This window comes from Haliotis rufescens, unplaced genomic scaffold, assembly GCF_023055435.1.
Source record: "Haliotis rufescens isolate VD_foot unplaced genomic scaffold, xgHalRufe1.0.p SCAF_18, whole genome shotgun sequence".
NCBI lineage: Eukaryota > Metazoa > Mollusca > Gastropoda > Lepetellida > Haliotidae > Haliotis > Haliotis rufescens.
Window position 1 is genome coordinate 24,658,204 of NW_025963868.1, and position 19,685 is coordinate 24,677,888.

A 19,685-nucleotide genomic window follows, 5' to 3' on the forward strand; every position below is an offset into this window, starting at 1 on the left:
TTTGATATTCTGGAGAGAAGGGATTTGGGGGCGGTCGGGTAGCCTAGTGGTTAAAGCGTTCGCTCGTCACGCCGAAGACCGGGTTCGATTCCCGACATAGGTACAATGTGTGAAGCCAATTTCTGGTGTCCCCCGCCCTGATGTTGCTGGAATATTGCATAAAGCGACGTAAAACCATACGTTCTCACTCACTCTAAGTCGAGCAATATTTCAGCAGCTCATCCCTTTGGTTTCTACATTTTCACAAGGTGTGTTTGTACCTCAATCGGGCATACTCCGTCCACCAAGATTTCAATATACGTCATGCGACCCTTGTTTAAAAGGCCTCAGTAAAATGTTTTCCAAAATGCTTTTTGCTGGACATATGGAGGACATTTCCATCAATTTGACGCATCAGTGACAAAAAAGATCTCCGATGCCATTTCCTATTATACTATATGTTCCCATGGTTTTGTTTCAGGTGAACACTTGACTTGCTTTTGCATGTATTTGGGACGGGTGCCACCGGTTTCATCACTATTTCAATAACACAATATACCTAAATGTGACATTATAACTTATGATTCAATCAACACGAATTTTACTCATGATAAAATAGGAATCGTACAATGGACTGCTTTAAGAGTGAGTGAGTGAGTGAGTGAGTGAGTGAGTGAGTGAGTGAGTTGGGTTTAATGTCGCTTTTAACAATATTTCAGTTGTATCACGGCGTGTCAGCTTAATGTGGGAGGAAAGCCCGAAGTGATGCAGGTCTCAGACGTTTACCACTTCGGTGAAACCCACGAGCACGGGTATGGTGCTGACAAACCTAGAAACATAATTAGAACCCACAATCATAGGTTTCTGGTATGCCCAAGGGACACAACTCTGCACAGCGAATCGCGGCGCCTTAGACGACTGGGCCACCCGTGCCCCCGACTGCTTTTAGAAGAGATTTCTTATGAATATGGAAAGACGTTTATTGCCTTCATTTATTTGAAAAGAATGCTATGTTCTCGAAAATGCTAGAAAATATAATATAATATATAATATAACCTTAGGTTTTACAAACAAACACGTTCACTGACATGTTAGATGTCCCGAAAAATATTGTGTTATGTGTTAAAATATTTAAGGATTGACTGTGTATTTTTTTCCGTTCATTGAGGTATGAATCGAAAAACCGATGTGCAAACTGTATGAATCCGCGCAATGGATTCTTACTTAAGTTTGCACATCGAAAATCCGGCTACTTAATTTAAACACAATAACTCTAAAATCAAAGAAGGACACGAAAACAATCATAAAGACAATTTACACATTAAATACGTTTTATTAGAAAAAATAATACACTTCAACATTAATTTTGTTGAAACAATATCACAGGGTTTGGTTAAAAGATACATACAATGTATAGTCAATAACACGTCGATGGAGCTTGGTACGCTACCTTGATACTAGACTATGGAAACAGCAAATAACGAGGCACAATAGCTGATTAATATTAATCTTAATCTTAATATAATATATATCTGTTGGCATGGTATAACATACTTCATCTGTAGGCATGGTATAACATACTTCATCTGTTGGCATGGTATAACATATTTCGTCTGTTGGCATGGTATAACAGACTTCGTCTGTTGGTAAGGTAGTATTGTATACACTCAGCAGTTATAAAATGTACTTCATTTACAACACACTTAAACTGCTATAAAGTCATAACACACTTCCAACCCCACTCCTACTGCAGGCACTGTATATACATGTTAAGGGCTTGTCGATCGCGATATTACAAATGAATAATGGACATTAACACGCATGTTATGATACGATGGGCATATTCACGGTGAAGCTATTGATAGTGCAGGTATTTTGAGAATGTTGAAATACGTTGATTTTGCCACAACGGGCAATGTGGTTTGAGCTTGAGTGAGGTCTCGTTCTGTCAATCACGTCTGCTGTACCGCCACATTCAGCAGGCTGGTTCCTGTCGCTCTCCCAAACGTCGGTGAAGCCTTTGACGTCGAACCAGCCGCTGGGGGTGTCGCTGCATCGCATACAGGTGTCCCACGCCCAGTAGTCGGTGCCAATACTGGAAGTATAGATTGCCATGAACATATCAATATAATACCGTTAATCCGGATTAACGATGCCTGTTTATGGAGTAAAGTCCGCTTGTGTACATGTAAGCTCACCTGACAGTAACTGTTTGTGAAAAGGGGTTTTCGGGTTAACGGGGTTCCGGATAAACGAGGTTACGCCGTTAGTACAAATCTCAATAGCGCGGAAACTTCGCCTTTAGCGTGATTACCGTTATGTTTGTCTCTATAAGAATTGCCTGCAATATTGTTTTTGCGGTTAGGAAGGTATAAACGTAACTTCCCGTGGGCATACTGTGTACTTACACAGATGTTTACGTTTATAAAAAAAAATAAAAAAATACGTCAACAATAATAATTTCACATACTGCTTATCTATTAAGTAACAAAAATCAAAACCCTGAATTCAATCAGCGACATTGTTCAGCGCAATTATGTTACACAGACCCCGCCCATTCTATAATCAACCAATCAAGAAACAGTAGCTCGTTAGTGGGCGTGGCCTAATTGTATTTCGCTTGTACAGCCAATCAAATGCCACGGAATCACTTGTAATTTACATATTCACAGTCATTAACTGTTGATGTCACATATGGATCAATTATTGTGTCTTAAAACATTACAACAACCATATAATCTACAGTACCTCAACAGTATTTAGTAGTGAATCTCGTATGCTTCGTACCAGAATCATTAGTGGCTGACCTATTCTGGAGAGAAGGGATTTGGGGGCGGTTGGGTAGCCTAGTGTTAAAAGCGTTCGCTCGTCACGCCGAAGACCCGGGTTCGATTCCCGACATGGGTACAATGTGTGAAGCCCATTTCTGGTGTCCCCCGCCGTGATATTGCTGGACTATTGCTAAAAGCGGCGTAAAACTATACTCACTCACTCACTCATTCACTCCCTGTGACGAGATAACCATGACTGTCACATTGAGTGTAATTGTGTCTTGCTGGTTCGTTCGTTCGTGAGTTGGGTTTAACGCCCCTTTGAACAGACGTTCCAGAATATCAGGCGTGTCAGATGTGGGAGGAAAGCTCGACTTGAATCAGGTCTAAGACGTTTACCACTTTGGTGGAACCCACGAGCACGAGTTGACTAAACTAGGGGCATAATCGGGGCGAACCGGGATTCGAACATACGATTATAGGTTCCTGGCACGCCTAAGGTACGCAACTCTGCAACCCTTCGACGACTGGACAACCAGTGCTCACAGACGGTACAGAGCCTAGCAGAAAATGTTTGCGTGTTTGCTTAATGTTTGCATTAACCCAGCTATATGACGGCTAAACTCTGTTTAGCGAATTGCGGACCCTTCGACGACTGGACAACCTGTGCTCACAGACGGTACAGAGCCTAGCAGAAAATGTTTGCGTGTTTGCTTAATGTTTGCATTAACCCAGCTATATGACGGCGATCTGTAAATCATCGCGTCTGGACCAGACACTCCAGTGATCAATATCAGTGATCAATATAGGTTCCTGGCACGACTAAGGTACGCAACTCTGTTTAGCGAATTGCGGACCCTTCGACGACTGGACAACCTGTGCTCACAGACGGTACAGAGCCTAGCAGAAAATGTTTGCGTGTTTACGATCTGTAAATCATCGCGTCTGGACCAGACACTCCAGTGATCAATATTGTGGGCAACTGTCCAAATCGTCGGGGTACGATGACGCTATCAACCAAGTCGCCAAGCCTGACCACCCGATCCACTTGGTTGCCTCTTACGACAAGCATAGGTTCCTGGGGATATATCGTAACATAGAATTCCCAGCGGAGCGCAGAATATGTAATTCAGTAAAATGTTAAATGAGTATGGAATTAATGAATGTCTCCTTTGTTTGAAAATTGAACATTTCTGCAGTAAATCGACATGTTCGACGTCTATGAACAAATGTGAACGTGTCCGGCGTTTTGCTTGCTTTTCTATCCGTTATACCCACGGGATGTGTCCGACTTTAATGCATGCATCGAGGGTAAATACATGTGTCCGACGTTAATGCATGTATCGATGGTAAATACATGTGTCTGACGTTAATGCATGTATCGAGGGTAAATACATGTGTCTGACGTTAATGCATGTATCGATGGTAAATACATGTGTCTGACGTTAATGCATGTATCGATGGTAAATACATGTGTCTGACGTTAATGCATGTATCGATGGTAAATACACGTGTCTGACGTTAATGCATGTATCGAGGGTAAATACATGTGTCTGCTGTTAATGCATGTATCAAGGGTAAATACATGTGTCTGACGTTAATGCATGCATCGAGGGTAAATGCACGTGTCTGCTGTTAATGCATGTGTCGAGGGTAAATACATGTGTCCGACGTTAATGCATGCATCGAGGGTAAATACATGTGTCTGACGTTAATGCATGCATCGAGGGTAAATACATGTGTCTGACGTTAATGCATGTATCGAGGGTAAATACATGTGTCCGACGTTAATGCATGCCTCGAGGGTAAATACATGTGTCCGACGTTAATGCATGTATCGAGGGTTAATACATGTGTCTTACGTTAATGCATGTATCGAGGGTAAATACATGTGTCTGACGTTAATGCATGCATCGAGGGTAAATGCACGTGTCTGCTGTTAATACATGTATCGAGAGTAAATACATGTGTCTGACGTTAATGCATGCATCGAGGGTAAATGCACGTGTCTGCTGTTAATGCATGTATCGAGGGTAAATACATGTATCTGACGTTAATGCATGTATCGAGAGTAAATACATGTGTCTGACGTTAATGCATGTATCGAGAGTAAATACATGTGTCTGACGTTAATGCATGTATCGAGAGTAAATACATGTGTCTGACGTTAATGCATGTATCGAGGGTACATACATGTGTCTGACGTTAATGCATGCCTCGAGGGTAAATGCACGTGTCTGCTGTTAATGCATGCATCGAGGGTAAATGCACGTGTCTGCTGTTAATGCATGTATCGAGGGTAAATACATGTGTCTGACGTTAAAGCATGTATCGAGGGTAAATGCACGTCTCTGCTGTTAATGCATGTATCGAGGGTAAATACATGTGTCCGACGTTAATGCATGTATCGAGGGTAAATACATGTGTCTGCTGTTAATGCATGTATCGAGGGTAAATACATGTGTCTGACGTTGATGCATGTATCGAGGGTAAATACATGTGTCTGACGTTAATGCATGTATCGATGGTAAATACATGTGTCTGACGTTAATGCATGTATCGATGGTAAATACATGTGTCTGACGTTAATGCCTGCATCGAGGGTAAATGCACGTGTCTCCTGTTAATGCATGTATCGAGGGTAAATACATGTGTCTGACGTCAATGCATGTATCGAGGGTAAATACATGTGTCTGACGTTAATGCATGTATCGAGGGTAAATACATGTGTCTTACGTTAATGCATGTATCGAGGGTAAATGCACGTGTCTGACGTTAATGCCTGTATCGAGGGTAAATACATGTGTCTGAGGTTAATGCATGTATCGAGGGTAAATGCACGTGTCTGACGTTAATGCATGTATCGAGGGTTAATAGATGTTTCTGAGGTTAATGCATGTATCGAGGGTAAATGCATGTGTCTGACGTTAATGCATGCATCGAGGGTAAATACATGTGTCTGACGTTAATGCATGTATCGAGGGTAAATACATGTGTCTGACGTTAATGCATGTATCGAGGGTAAATACTTGTGTCTGACGTTAATGCATGCATCGAGGGTAAATGCACGTGTCTGCTGTTAATGCAATGTATCGAGGGTAAATACATGTGTCTAACGTTAATTCATGTATCGAGAGTAAATACATGTGTCTGACGTTAATGCATGTATCGAGAGTAAATACATGTGTCTGACGTTAATGCATGCATCGAGGGTAAATGCACGTGTCTGCTGTTAATGCATGTCTCTTCTTGATGCATGTGTCAGATGTTACTCCATGTGTCCAAGTTGTAAGGTTGAACTTACGTGTTAAGGTAGTAATAGTTGGCTTCACCCACAACGTTCGTTGTCTTTACCGACGGGGAACCTTCGGAGAACTCTACGCCATTGTACGGCCGCTGTCCGTCCTCGGCACCGCTCCAGTCCAGGGCCGTGTCTCCGCCGGTCTGGTAATAGTACTTGTCGAAGGCCGAAGAAGAACCAAAGGGCTGGTCACTCGAATAGCTCAACTCAACTGTATTGCCACCAGCTGTTATAATGAGGTAGTGTATATGAGAAGGCGACCAAAACAAATACACTTTCCACCTATAAAGCGTGAGCGCAGGCGACTTCACAATCGATACTGGGTATATTGGTGAATGCCAAAGAAAGTATGGGAAAACTAACTCTCCAGGCTGGGGTGTTTTGGGCAAAAATACTTTTTTTCATAAAAATTTGTCCACAGGCTTTCACCCCCGCCTCCCTCCCTTGACTAAACTCCCACTAACATAGGGCTGTTTTCGTGTTTTGAGGCAATAACTTGTCTCACACATTTCCAGTCTCCTATCCACTTACCCCCACCCCTAGAAAAACAAAAACAACAAAAAACCACAAAAAACCCACCAACAACAAAACAAAACAAGAGAAAATTACAACAAAATTACAAAAAAAACTAAAGCAAAGCAAAACAAATCCCACACACCAGCCCCCCAAAAGCAAACAACAACAAAATACAAAAACAAGCAAGCAAACAAACACCTTTTGTATAACAAACCCTATCAACTTGACGATCTTTCAATTTCTTACAAGTATTACACGCTAATTATACGTCGCTCGCCTACTCTAGTACCCCGGTGCTCAATAGCTTCCGTTGTAAGTTGAGTTACAAACCTGGGTTCGTCCTCGTGTCGCTGAGACCGCCGCGGAAGAAGAGGTTGCTGCTGCCAGAGTACTGCATCATCACCACGGTCCTCTCAAAACCTGAAAAAAGGGCTCACCTGTTAAGTATCCAAAGGTGATCCCGAAACACTAACAAGCGCAGGTACAGTTCTACAACACACAGTATAGATGGTCTCAGCCCCCATCTGGGCTTCCGGCATGCCGTGTAACAGGGCGAGACCTGATATGGGCTTCCGGCATGCCGTGTAACAGGGCGAGACCTGATCTGGGCTTCCGGCATGCCGTGTAACAGTGCGAGACCTGATCTGGGCTTCCGGCATGCCGTGTAACAGGGCGAGACCTGATCTGGGCTTCCGGCATGCCAAGTAACAGGGCGAGACCTGATCTGACCTTGCCTTGTCCTCATATACTTGACCTGATCTGATCTTGCCTTGTCCTCATATACTTGACCTGATCTGATCTTGCCGTGTCCTCATATACTGGACCTGTTGAGACCTGACCAGGCCTGATCTTACCTGATCTTAAATTATCTGACCTGATCTTACCTTACATTAATTTATCTGACCTGATCTTACCTTATATTAATTCACCTGACCTGATCTTACCTTGTGTTAATCATCTGACCTGATCCTACCTTATATTAATTTATCTGACCTGATCTTACATTATGTTAATTCATCTGACCTGATCTTACCTTATATTAATTCATCTGACCTGATCTTACCTTATATTAATTCATCTGACCTGATCTTACCTTGTGTTAATTTATCTGACCTGATCTTACCTTGTGTTAATTCATCTGACCTGACCTTACCTTATGTTAATTCATCTGACCTGATCTTACCTTATATTAATTCATCTGACCTGATCTTACCTTATATTAATTTATTTGACCTGATCTTACCTTATGTTTATTCATCTGACCTGATCTTACCTTGTGTAAATTTATCTGACCTGATCTTACCTTGCGTTAATTTATCTGACCTGATCTTACCTTATATTAATTTATCTGACCTGATCTTACCTTATATTAATTCATCTGACCTGATCTTACCTTATATTAATTCACCTAACCTGATCTTACCTTATATTAATTTATCTGACCTGATCTTACCTTGTGTTAATTTATCTGACCTGATCTTACCTTATGTTAATTCATCTGACCTGATCTTACCTTGTGTTAATTTTTCTAACCTGATCTTACCTTATATTAATTCATCTGACCTGATCTTACCTTATATTAATTCATCTGACCTGATCTTACCTTATATTAATTCATCTGACCTGATCTTACCTTGTGTTAATTAATCTGACCTGATCTTACCTTATATAAATTTATCTGACCTGATCTTACCTTATGTTTATTCATCTGACCTGATCTTACCTTGTGTAAATTAATCAGACTCGACCTGATCTTACCTTGTGTTAATTTATCTGACCTGATCTTACCTTATATTAACTTATCTGACCTGATCTAACCTTATATTAATTTATCTGACCTGGTCTTACCTTGTGTTAATTTATCTGACCTGATCTTACCTTGTGTTAATTTATCTGACTGATCTTACCTTGTGTTAATTTATCTGACCCTATGAGACATGACCTGACCTGACTTGACCTTATCTTAATTTATTTGACCTGATCTCACCTTATCTTAATCTATTTGACCTGACCTAATCTTTAAAATAGAAAAAAGATGAGGTCAGGTCAGGTCCAATCTACAAGCCTAACTCGGTGATTTACACAAATCGAATCTGTGACGGAAACTCGACCCAACCCATGCGTGGCGGACACACGAACAACATGGCTATTCATCCATTCCCAATTCCCAAGTATGCCTGTGCCATAAAAAGTTGATAAATTGTGGATTGAGTGTTCAACGATTTTACCCAGTATCTTTGCTCCACCCCACACTGGGAGTCAAGTGGTTAAAGCGTTCGCTCGTCGGTTCGATTCCCCACATGGGTACATGAAGCCCATTTCTGATATCACCATCTTGAGTTTGCTGGCATATTGCTAAAAGCGGCGTCAAACCATACTCACTCACTGGCTCTCTCGCTTACCCATAAAGATCTGGCGATCGACACGTGCACAATGGTGGATAATGATGGATGATGGATGATGGATGATGGATGATGATGATGATGATGATGATGGTGGTGATGATGATGATGATAATAATAATAATAATGATGATAATAATAATGATGATAATAATAATGCTTTCTATTTGCTGCTCAGGACCAGTCACTTCCCACTCGAAAGCGCCAATGTGTGATTTTGCATCAAAATGTAAATATGAAATGTAGATTATGAAATGAATTAATTTAAGACTGTCCAACACATTGTCAGTGGCTTGTGGTCTGACACAGAGGTCCACCAATGGTACGACCCTGAATATGTAGAGGGCGTCATGGAAAATGATAAATACAAAATTCTTTGGAATAGGCCCATTTACAGCCTCAGACGTATCCAGGCCAACAAACCTGATCTTGTCCTTTTTGATAAATCCAATGAAATCATTTATATCTTTGAATTTTCTGTCCCCTTTGACACTACTGTGATTGACAAGATTCAGGAAAAACATGGCAAATATGCCTCGCTTTCGAAATGTCACGCTTGCATCCCAAGTACCAAGTTGTCCGACTCCCCATTGTTCTCGGTGCCTTAGGTTTGGTACTACCCAATTTGTTGACTAACATCGGGGTTTGCTACCAGGAATACAGCCCTTCTGACAATCTGGGTAATGCAGAAGGCTACAGTGTTGGGGAGTCTTCACATTGTCCGAAAAGTTCTGGTTGGGTTTGACTAGGCAGCGCTTCCTGGGAGAAGTCCCAATCGCTGTCTGGGTTGCGTGTAGAAGGGGCAAGGGCCCTGAGCTGCTGATGAGCCTAACCAGCCTGACTATGCCAGGATCACCCAAACCCTCTTTGCTGCATTTTTTATTTTAATCTGTAAATAATAATAATAATAATAATAATAATAATAATAATAATAATACCTGATGCACACACTACATTCGGTGTTGTTGTTTGTAGAACAATAACCGTTGCCCCTGTTGATGCTGTGTTTATTCCGGGTTTAGTCTGCCTTGATACAGTTGATGCACTATTGCCTGATCCAGGTATTGTAAACCCAGGTACAGCTGAACCTCCATTGGTCCGTCCGGGTGTCGTCTCTCCAGCTGCAGTTGGGCCGCCATTGCTTGAACCGGGTGTCGTCTCTCCAGCTGCAGTTGGGCCGCCATTGCTTGAACCGGGTGTCGTCTGTCCAGCTACAGTCGGGCCGCCACTGTTTGAACCGGGTGTCGTCTGTACAGCTAAAGTCGGGCCGCCACTGTTTGAACCGGGTGTCGTCTGTCCAGCTACAATTGTGACGCCATTGTTCGAACCGGATGTCGTCTTTCCAGCTACAGTTATGCCGCCGTTGTTCGAACCGGATGTCGTCTGCCCAGCTACAGTTATGCCGCCGTTGTTCGAACCGGATGTTGTCTGCCCAGCTACAGTTATGCTACCGTTGTTCGAACCGGATGTCGACTGCCCAGCTACAGTTATGCCACCGTTGTTCGAACCGGATGACGTCTGCCCAGCTACAGTTATTCTACCGTTGTTCGAACCGGATGTCGTCTGCCCAGCTACAGTTATGCCGCCGTTGTTCGAACCGGATGTCGTCTGCCCAGCTACAGTTGCGCCTCCGTTGTTCGAACCGGATGTCGTCTGCCCAGCTACAGTTGTGCCGCCGTTGTTCGAACCGGATGTCGTCTGCCCAGCTACAGTTGCGCCTCCGTTGTTCGAACCGGATGTCGTCTGCCCAGGTTCAGTTGCGCCTCCGTTATTTGAACCGGATGTCGTCTGCCCGGCTACAGTTGTGCCGCCATTGTTTGAACCGGATGTCGTCTGCCTTACTACAGTTGTGCTGCCATTTGATGTCGTTAATGAATTGCCTACTACATCGACGTCGCCTCCATTGTTTCCGACTGAAATAAATATATAATTACAATCACCAGAAAACAATAACATGATGATTAATATTTATAGTCTTGATAGAATAGAACATAAGTCGTTCGTTTAAATTGTTTCTTCTCAAAATATAGAGAATCAGAAAGCAACCCACAAGAACGATAGTAAATCTAAAATCAGCATTCCAAATGCCACGAATTTAACCATTTAACCACCCGAGATACTTTCCTCTGCTTAGATAACAGATGTTCGCCTTCGTATTCGTATCAGTTATGTTTTGACAACTTAAACAAAAACAAAAGAAAGGTTTTGAGGATTCTTGTATGGTTGCAATAGGTCACATTGAATCTTTGAATTCCGTCAACAAAATCTTAGGGCTAATTATAAGTAATAAAATAATATATCTAAAAAGAGCGATACCTGCCCACTGCCAGAACACAGAATGCATATCGGAAATGTTAATTCAGCGCCCAGAATGAATGTTGTTTAAACGCCGCAACGTCGGACCGTAGATGATTCAAGTCGTTACCAGATCAAACGATGGTTGATAATATGAACAACATCCGACGCCTTCGGGGTACGTGAGTACGCAGTTACCACCCGATCCACTTTAGTCTCCGCTTACGACCGCTTAGGTGAGTGAGCGAGTGAATGAGTGAAACTTGTGCCAGTTTTCGTTTCTTAATCTTGAATTTTAACACTTGGGCCCCGTTCTACAAAGCGATGATAGCATTACGACCATTCTTCAAAACAGACATATGCCCTCCGCAGCGCCAAACTTTGTGGAACAGATCCCTGGGTCTTTGATAAATCATGGGGTTTTCAGCGCTCAGATCGTTTTGTGGAACGGTGCTGTGACCTTAATCCTCCCATGTAAAGGATGCTGCCTGATAGCTACTCACCAGTCAGACCAACCGACACACCAATGACGGCACCACTAACAACGACACCTGCAACGACAGCGATGACGATCTTGACGAGGGGGGCACAAGCACCGACCTTCACTGCGGCTGTTCCTGCTTCTTCTGCTGCTGCTGAATAATACCGATAATAAATGCTATACAAATATTTGTGAATTGGATGCTAAAGCTAAATTTCACTGTTACAGAACAGTATCGAAACATCAGTAATTGATAAAATTGAAGAGGCAGTCTCGACTTTTCGTACCATGGTATAGGTAGCAAGTTAGATGGTTTAACGCCGCTTTGAACAGTATTTCAGTTGTACCACGGTCTGGTTCATGTGGTCGGAAAAGGCCTTTATCGTTTACAGCTTAAGCGAAAACTTGGATCATAATATGGGATAGATTATCAATAAATGATTCACACCCTTAACCAAAATTTCAAATATCTTGATTTCAGTTAAGAACTATATTGGGTCTTATCCTGGGTACAAAAAGCACCGAACACATAGTGTATGAATCAATTTCAGCTGAGAGTGAGTGAGTTGGGTTTAACGCCGCTTTTAACAGTATTCTAATTTTATCACGGCGTGTCAGCTTAATGTGGGAGGAAAGCCCGAAGTGATGCATGTCTCAGACGTTAAACACTTCGGTGAAACCCACGAGCATGTGTATGGTGCTGACAAACCTAGAAACATAATCGGGGCGAACCGGGATTCGAACCCACAACCATAGGTTTCTGGCGTGCCCAAGGGACGCAACTGTGCACAGCGAATCGAGGCGCCTTAGACGACTGGGCCACCCGTGCCCCCATTTCAGCTGAGAACGCTTGTTGACCATTGATATATAGTCTATACGTCTAAACGTAGTAATAAGCATATTCACACTTTTGTAAATACTGACTTTATCAGTTAGGAGAATTTTCGTCGGAGCTCAACAGGGTAAATGAGAAAACACAATATACCTACATTTGTAAATTGATAATAAATTGTAAATTAATTCATCATGAACTTTACTCAGATTGGTAACCTTTTACCCGTTTAAGTTGTTGAATCAAAGGAGTAATCACATATATAAATAACTGCAGGTTTAATTAAAGGTTTTTTGATTAAACGGATAATCACATATATTTTGTAACTGTAGTTTTTCAGTTAAAGATACTTAAACAATCACACATATTTACTTATATTTACTTTTTCCAGTTTTTAAGAAATATTCACATATATTTACTTATTCCAGTTTTTAAGTAAACGACCTTTTATGAAAGAAATAATCACATATATTTACTTATTCCAGTTTTTAAGTAAAAGATCTTTTATGAAAGAAATAATCACATATATTTACTTGTTCCAGTTTTTAAGTAAACGATCTTTTATGAAAGAAATAATCCATATATTCACTAATTCCACTTTTTCAGTAAACGATCTGTTATGAAAGAAATAATCACATATATGTACTAATTCCAGTTTTTAAGTAAACGATCTTAAAGTAAGTAAAAGGTGTGTAAACAGACAAATAATCACGTACATACGTACATATGTACGTGTTACAGGTTTTAAGTAAATAATATTTTATCAAACAAACAATCACTTATAATTAGCAAATCCATATTACTGACCTGCCTCCATCGTGAATCCAGAAGGCGAACTAGGTAACGAAGGGTCTGGAGAAGTCGGCTATATAAGACCGTCATGTTTTGTTGATATGGGTTTCCAAAGAGATGGGTTCCATTTTGGTAGCTCAGATGTACAAAAGCCTGTACCAGGAGGCCCCTTCACTGGTACTGCCATGCGTAGTAATCTGATCCCCGAAACGAGTGTGACTGGAGAGGTTGAGTTCAAGGGTCAGAGGGATGTTGACTGACCCAATCAGAAAGCAGTATTTGGTTTCAAAAGACTATGACTATGATGGTGGTGGTGTGTTTCGCAAGTTGTTTTTTCGGTTGCTAGGATGTGATGATGTTCACAGTATTTTGGAAGAACTTCTTGGTGACGGGATTTGTGCAAGGGACTCAGTAGGATTGTCGGGGTCGGGTGGTCAGGCTCTCTGACTTGGTTGATGCAGGTCATCGATCCCAATTGCGTGGATCGATGCTCATGTTGTCAATCACTGAATTTTCTGGTCCAGACTCGATTACTTACAGACCTCCATCATATAGCTGGAATATTGCTGAGTGCGGCGTTAAACAACAAACAAACAATATTTTAACATACACTTCATGGGATTATCAATCCAATTAAAATCAGATCTTCGTGGTCACTACCTCTATACAAAGATCCGAGGACATCCCAGTGCAGGAAACGTCAGAACGATCTTTCACGAACATTGGTCGACAAATGAAATGACATTCGTGACCAACTCTTGCTATTCCGGGACAAGCCGAATAGCGACTCGTGCCTCTCTCGTGGCCATTTTTGCGACCGGGTTCCGTCTTAGCGCAAACGGGCATACATAAAACAGTTGTCAACTTGTTACATAATGGGTCACATATTGACCTTTTTCACACTTCGCTACTTCCGGTTTGAAAGCGAGGCTTGGAGAGCAGAAGGTGAAGGCTGGATAGCACATGAAACACATGGAGATGTCAACAAGGCACGCAATCGGGACAAACTGTGACAATTTAACCATCCGGGTACATTAATCGTAAGTATTGAACATTATTCTTATTCTTATCATTGTCAAACTATTCTACTGTTATCTGGTCTCCTTACCGATATAAATTTGAGTCTGGCCGTTCTGTTATGATTTCAATTTAAAATATCCATGACCACCTGGTAACTCCCAGTGATACAAATGGTACTGAGATCTTGTAAAGAATAATTACATTATTTACATATTTTCAAGTCAACTTAAGCAAACCACAAGAAGAGATGAACATATCATTTGACAAAACAAATTCAAGTCTTATATTTTCTTTGTGATCGTCATGACCTTACTCAGAAAACCATAGTGTCAATGAGGCAGACTGACTGTAGGTGTGACAAAACGTGATATTTCACCTGATTTTAATAGAAATCTTATTTATTTCACTCTAGCGAAAGTATGTTTTCAGCATGGTCAGACTAAACAAAGTATTTAATGATTAAATACATACAGGTAACACAAATATCAAAATGTGTTTCATTAAAACAAGAGTGAATTTCTGTGTGACATTGATATAAAGAGCTGTAGTACACTGTCATTAAATTGATGCATCAGTTGAGTTACTGTTTACACAGTTTACTGTATGAGTTTTAGACATATCAGATGAATTGATGCCTTCAAGATTGTTCTAAAGTAGCAAACAAATGTTACACACTGTGATAAATTTTCCTTAAATTTCTTTATTTTAGAAGAATGTTGTTTTCTAAATAAGCAATATTTTGAGAGAAGGTGAATATGCATTGTTTATAAAAAAGATTATGGAAGTAGAAATATTATTAAAATATTATTGAATTATTCATTTCAGGCTTTGAGTCCAGCGAGTCAACACAATGAAGTACTAGTATCCGGTGATGGATGTCTGGAGGAGCTTTCTGCTGACAGTAACACAATGGTTACAATGTGCGTCCTGTCAAAGGACGAGGAAGTGAAAAGCCATATTCATTCAATCAACAAATGTGCTTCCTGTCACATTTCACTTAAAATAGGACGAGGAAGTGAAAAGCCTTATTCACTCACAAAACAACATGGTCAATATTTATCAGACACTAAAAAAGCACATTGTACCATTTGTTTACAAGCAAGAAAAATATTTTCTCCTGGAATTTAATTAGGTGCTTTTGACTGACAAAGACACCCGGTCCATGACAAGTTTTGAAAACTTATATGGTGAGAAATAAAGACATGAAAATTTCGGTTTGTTTTTCTTTGTTAAATATGAGAAATCCAGATTGTTCCATCAACATAATTTGTACCGATACATATATTTTATCTTGGCTTGTTTACCAATTGAAGTTGATTCCTTTTCATCTTTTGTTATATTATCTGTACTCATATCTGATCAAGACATTTTCAAACTATTCAGGATAAATGTATTAGTTGCTTCCTTTTAATATACAATTACCTATCATCATACAGGATTAGGTGAGGGTGTTCAAGAAGTTGGTGTTTGTATCAATTCTTATATTTCTTCAATTTAATGATTTATTTATATTAATCAATTTTAACTTATTTTAAACATTTCACACATTATTACTTTTGTCATGCATGGTGAAATCTCAATCGGCAATAATCGGTTAAGTAAGTGATGTTTGAAGAACAAGTAAAGTATCATCTGTCATTGTACACACTGAATAGAGTTATAACCCCTTCTGAATATTTATTTTGACACACGAGTTATTTTGTGAAGTAATTTCATTTACATCGTAATATGTTTAGATGAAAATCATAGCAGAAAAAGTGTCTTTTGTCAATTGGACTCATGGCAAAACGATAGTGCGTTGTGCAGCAAACACCACTATGAAACTTGAAATAAACATGATCGACGATCTCGAGTTCGCCAAGCAACGCATTGACTGAGCAAATTTGCAAAAGTACACTGACGTGTTTCATGTTAAGCGGTTTATTTACGATACAAAACTTCTGTCATTGAATGTGCTGTCACATTGTACCTATATGCCGACGAGGTTATGATAAAACAATCTAATTCTGAAATACGTATCTCAAAATGCACCTTTCGATTCACTTCCGGGATCCTGACAGCAAAATGCTAATTCCAGTGTATTAAAGGCATAATTAAGTTGGACCTCATGATTAAATGTGAAATATCTTCTGTATTAATACAGAGGATACCATTTTTTTTTGTTTAAATGTCCATCAGTGAAATGCACAACATGTTGTCTGTTCCCCCTGAGCTGATGCGACTCACACTGCATGGAGCTATGCTCTCCAAACCTCGTTTTCGATCCAAGATGGCGAAAGAGTGAAAAGGGTCAATATTTCTCCATATATTTCAGATGCAATTTAAAGCACATCGGAACATGCGGAATGATACAGTATGATAAAACACATTTAACTGTGTCTTGGGTATATTTTTAGATGCAAGAAATATGTAAAATCAAAAATTATTTCTGAGGGATTCTTTGAAGAAGAACTTGAAATCATACGCGCATTTTGATTGGTTTGTCGTATTTTCGCACATATCATTCATCGATAGGGGGACGAGTCTTCTTGCAGGTTACGGAAAGGGGCGAGTGGTGACTAATGATGAAATGACTGTCAGGAAGTCAACAAAAGTCAATCAGAAAGCTGTTTTCTCGAGCTTTACGCCAACGTTTTCTAAACTTTTATTCCAGACTGCGCTTTGACAAATAGTTTGAGAAAATTGAAAACTGAACAAAAGAACATTCTGGGATGCCCACTTTCGCAATCACGTAAGCGACCCTCTGATTTGTCGGATGAAAGGTACGTTCTGACGTGTCCTGTTATGTGATGTCCTCGGATCTTTGTAAAGCGGTATCGTGCACTAAGATCTGAAACTAATGAGGTTGGTGTGATTGCGGAAATCATGTTAGCGCGTTTATTTAATTTTGTATATATTCCAGCTATACGACGGCGGTCTGTATATAACCCAGTGATTGACATCATCAGCATCGATCCACGCAGTTGGGATCGATGACATGCATCATCCAAGTCAGCGAGCCTGACCACTCGATCCCAATAGTCAGTATTATAAAACATTTAGACAAACATTATTAGACATATTTGAGCACAACTGGCACTAACACATTTCCTCTTCCCATTTTCTCAATCATTATGCAAGTATCAACTCATTGTCACAACCAGAAAAATATATTTAACTGAATTACAAGACAAATCTATTGAGACTAGAGCTCTGTAAATTTAGAATATATCTCCCATGTCCATAAATGTCCTGGAAACAAGGATATTGATTTTGTGTATGTACCAACTGTACCAAACAAGAGATGGAAGATGAATTTCATGTCATTTGTGAATTATATAAAGCAACATATATTTAGATTAAGATATGAATATACATATTTAATAATCTAAATGCTATGTTCATTATCATGTTTAATTTCGTGTACTTGTTAAAACTGTACTGTACTGTACTGTGGACCATATGGCCTTATATGCTCAAAGAGCTGTCTGTTGACTGAACGTTGCCCATGGTTTCAACAAGTTAAACCATTCGGATCTGATGTTTAGTCGTTGAAAAGGTCAGTTAAACTCTCAGCGATCCGATCCGAACTCTAATCCGTACATAACATATCCATTTCAAATACCAATATCCTGTGTTAATATTCAGATTCACCTGCAACAATATAAGATTCATCTGCAAGAATAGAATGACGTCACCATAATGGCTTTCTGGCGTGTAGTCCCATAAACATTCTTTTGGGTCAAAATGTGAGAGTGAATATGGTTTTACGCCGCTTTTAGCAATAAAAAAAAAAAAGCATGTTTGTTTTGTTTGTTGTTTAACGCTGCATTCGGCAAAATATTCCAGGTATATGACGGCGATCTGTAAATTATTAAGTCTGGACCAGACAATCCAGTGATTGACATGAGCAACGATCTTCGCAATTGGGATACGATGACATGCATCAACCAAGTCAGCGAGCCTGACCACCCGGTCCCGTTAGTCGCTTCTCATGACAAGCATGGGTTACTGAAGACCTATTACAACCCTGATCTTCACGGGTCTGTTTAGCATGAAAGAATAAAGGGTATTATTAGCACATCGTTATATGAAAATGTTTTGTTTGTTTGCACTCAGAATTATATCAGCTATATGACTGCAGCATGTAAACTCATCGAGTGTTGACGAGAAAATCCAGTGATTGATGGTATGAGCAACGTTCTTTGTCGACGATTTTCGATGAGACGTCATCACTAGGCCGAAACGTCAGATTCACTCAGTCTCCGAATTGCGGACAGGCTGTCGAGGTTCCATAACAATACGGAGACAATATGGCGATCGCTTAATATGTACATTTCGGGTTGAGAATCGGGTCTCGCTTTGGGAAATATATTTACCAGCGTCCATAGCAACCTTAATCCAAACATTTGTTTTTGAGATGAGTCGGATAGAAATGAGACTTGAACTAACATTTCAATACTAAAGCAAGCATACTTTGTGTTTAATACCGCGATGTAGTCACGTGCGGTCACCATGTTATACAGGTGAGCGACATCGAGTAGATTAATCCCTGAAGCGTCTATTCGACAAAGTATTAATCTGTTGCTATTGGGATATCATAACTGGACATTGTCGGGTGTTGCGTTTCAAGTGTTCACCTGATTGAGTCGGGTAGGTGCTGGGTGGTTTAGGTGCGGGTGGTGTTTGGAAATCGGGTAGGGAGGGTTAGAGAGGCTGTGGGGCGATGGGGATAAGTTATAGACGCGTTTTTTATTTATAAATATCAAATATGGCGGGGGGGGGGGGGGGGGGGGGGGCAATATATATTGAAATAAGACCGTTGACACAATCATCACAATATGCATTATGACATTCGTATGTCGGCGCAGTTAGCATGTCCTTGTGTTGTTGCCTTATTATTTTTAGATATATTTAAACCACGGTCCCATATCTTTACACAAGGTTGCGCACGATTGATTTTACTTCAGAAACAGCGAGCGGTGCTGCACGGAGCGTCTGGCCTTTTTTGGAGATAATGTGGATATATACATTTCTGGCACTCGTGCCATTAACAAATGTAGAAATAGTTAGCAACGCCACAAGGCCCGTGGTCAGTAACCTTATAGGCTAGTCTCAATGTGCAAGTGTTCCCATGCTTAAAATAGGCCACTTGTATTTTGTGGACAAGCGCTCTTCGCCGGTCGACGGGTCGGGTGGGTATACATTCAACTTTCGTACGCTTTGTTCAACTCGAAAACATTCAAGTCAAACGACGGCGGCCTGTAGATACTGGAGGCGAGGTGAAATGGGGTTGAACGTCGTTCGTTCGTGTGTG

The 19,685-nt window shown here is 40.5% G+C and overlaps 1 protein-coding gene across 1 annotated transcript; it reads right to left on the reverse strand.

Moving 5' to 3' along the window:
* Positions 1-1,299: 1,299 nt before the first annotated feature.
* Positions 1,300-13,412, reverse strand: LOC124132979 (uncharacterized transmembrane protein DDB_G0289901-like). Its single transcript, XM_046497164.2, has 6 exons — positions 13,385-13,412; positions 11,768-11,899; positions 9,908-10,882; positions 6,898-6,987; positions 6,055-6,277; positions 1,300-2,074 (listed from the first exon to the last, which is right to left on the reverse strand). Exons 1-6 carry the CDS (start codon positions 13,392-13,394, stop codon positions 1,804-1,806), a joined length of 1,701 nt encoding a protein of 566 aa, XP_046353120.2. The 5' UTR covers positions 13,395-13,412; the 3' UTR covers positions 1,300-1,803.
* Positions 13,413-19,685: the final 6,273 nt, after the last annotated feature.

Excerpts from the sequence above, each read along its gene's own strand:
- LOC124132979 (XM_046497164.2), bottom strand. Across the intron at positions 10,883-11,767 it reads TGTGTCGGTTGGTCTGACTG|TCGGAAACAATGGAGGCGAC; the intron begins GTGAGTAGCTAT and ends TATTTATTTCAG. Across the intron at positions 6,988-9,907 it reads GAATGTAGTGTGTGCATCAG|GTTTTGAGAGGACCGTGGTG; the intron begins GTATTATTATTA and ends CCCTTTTTTCAG.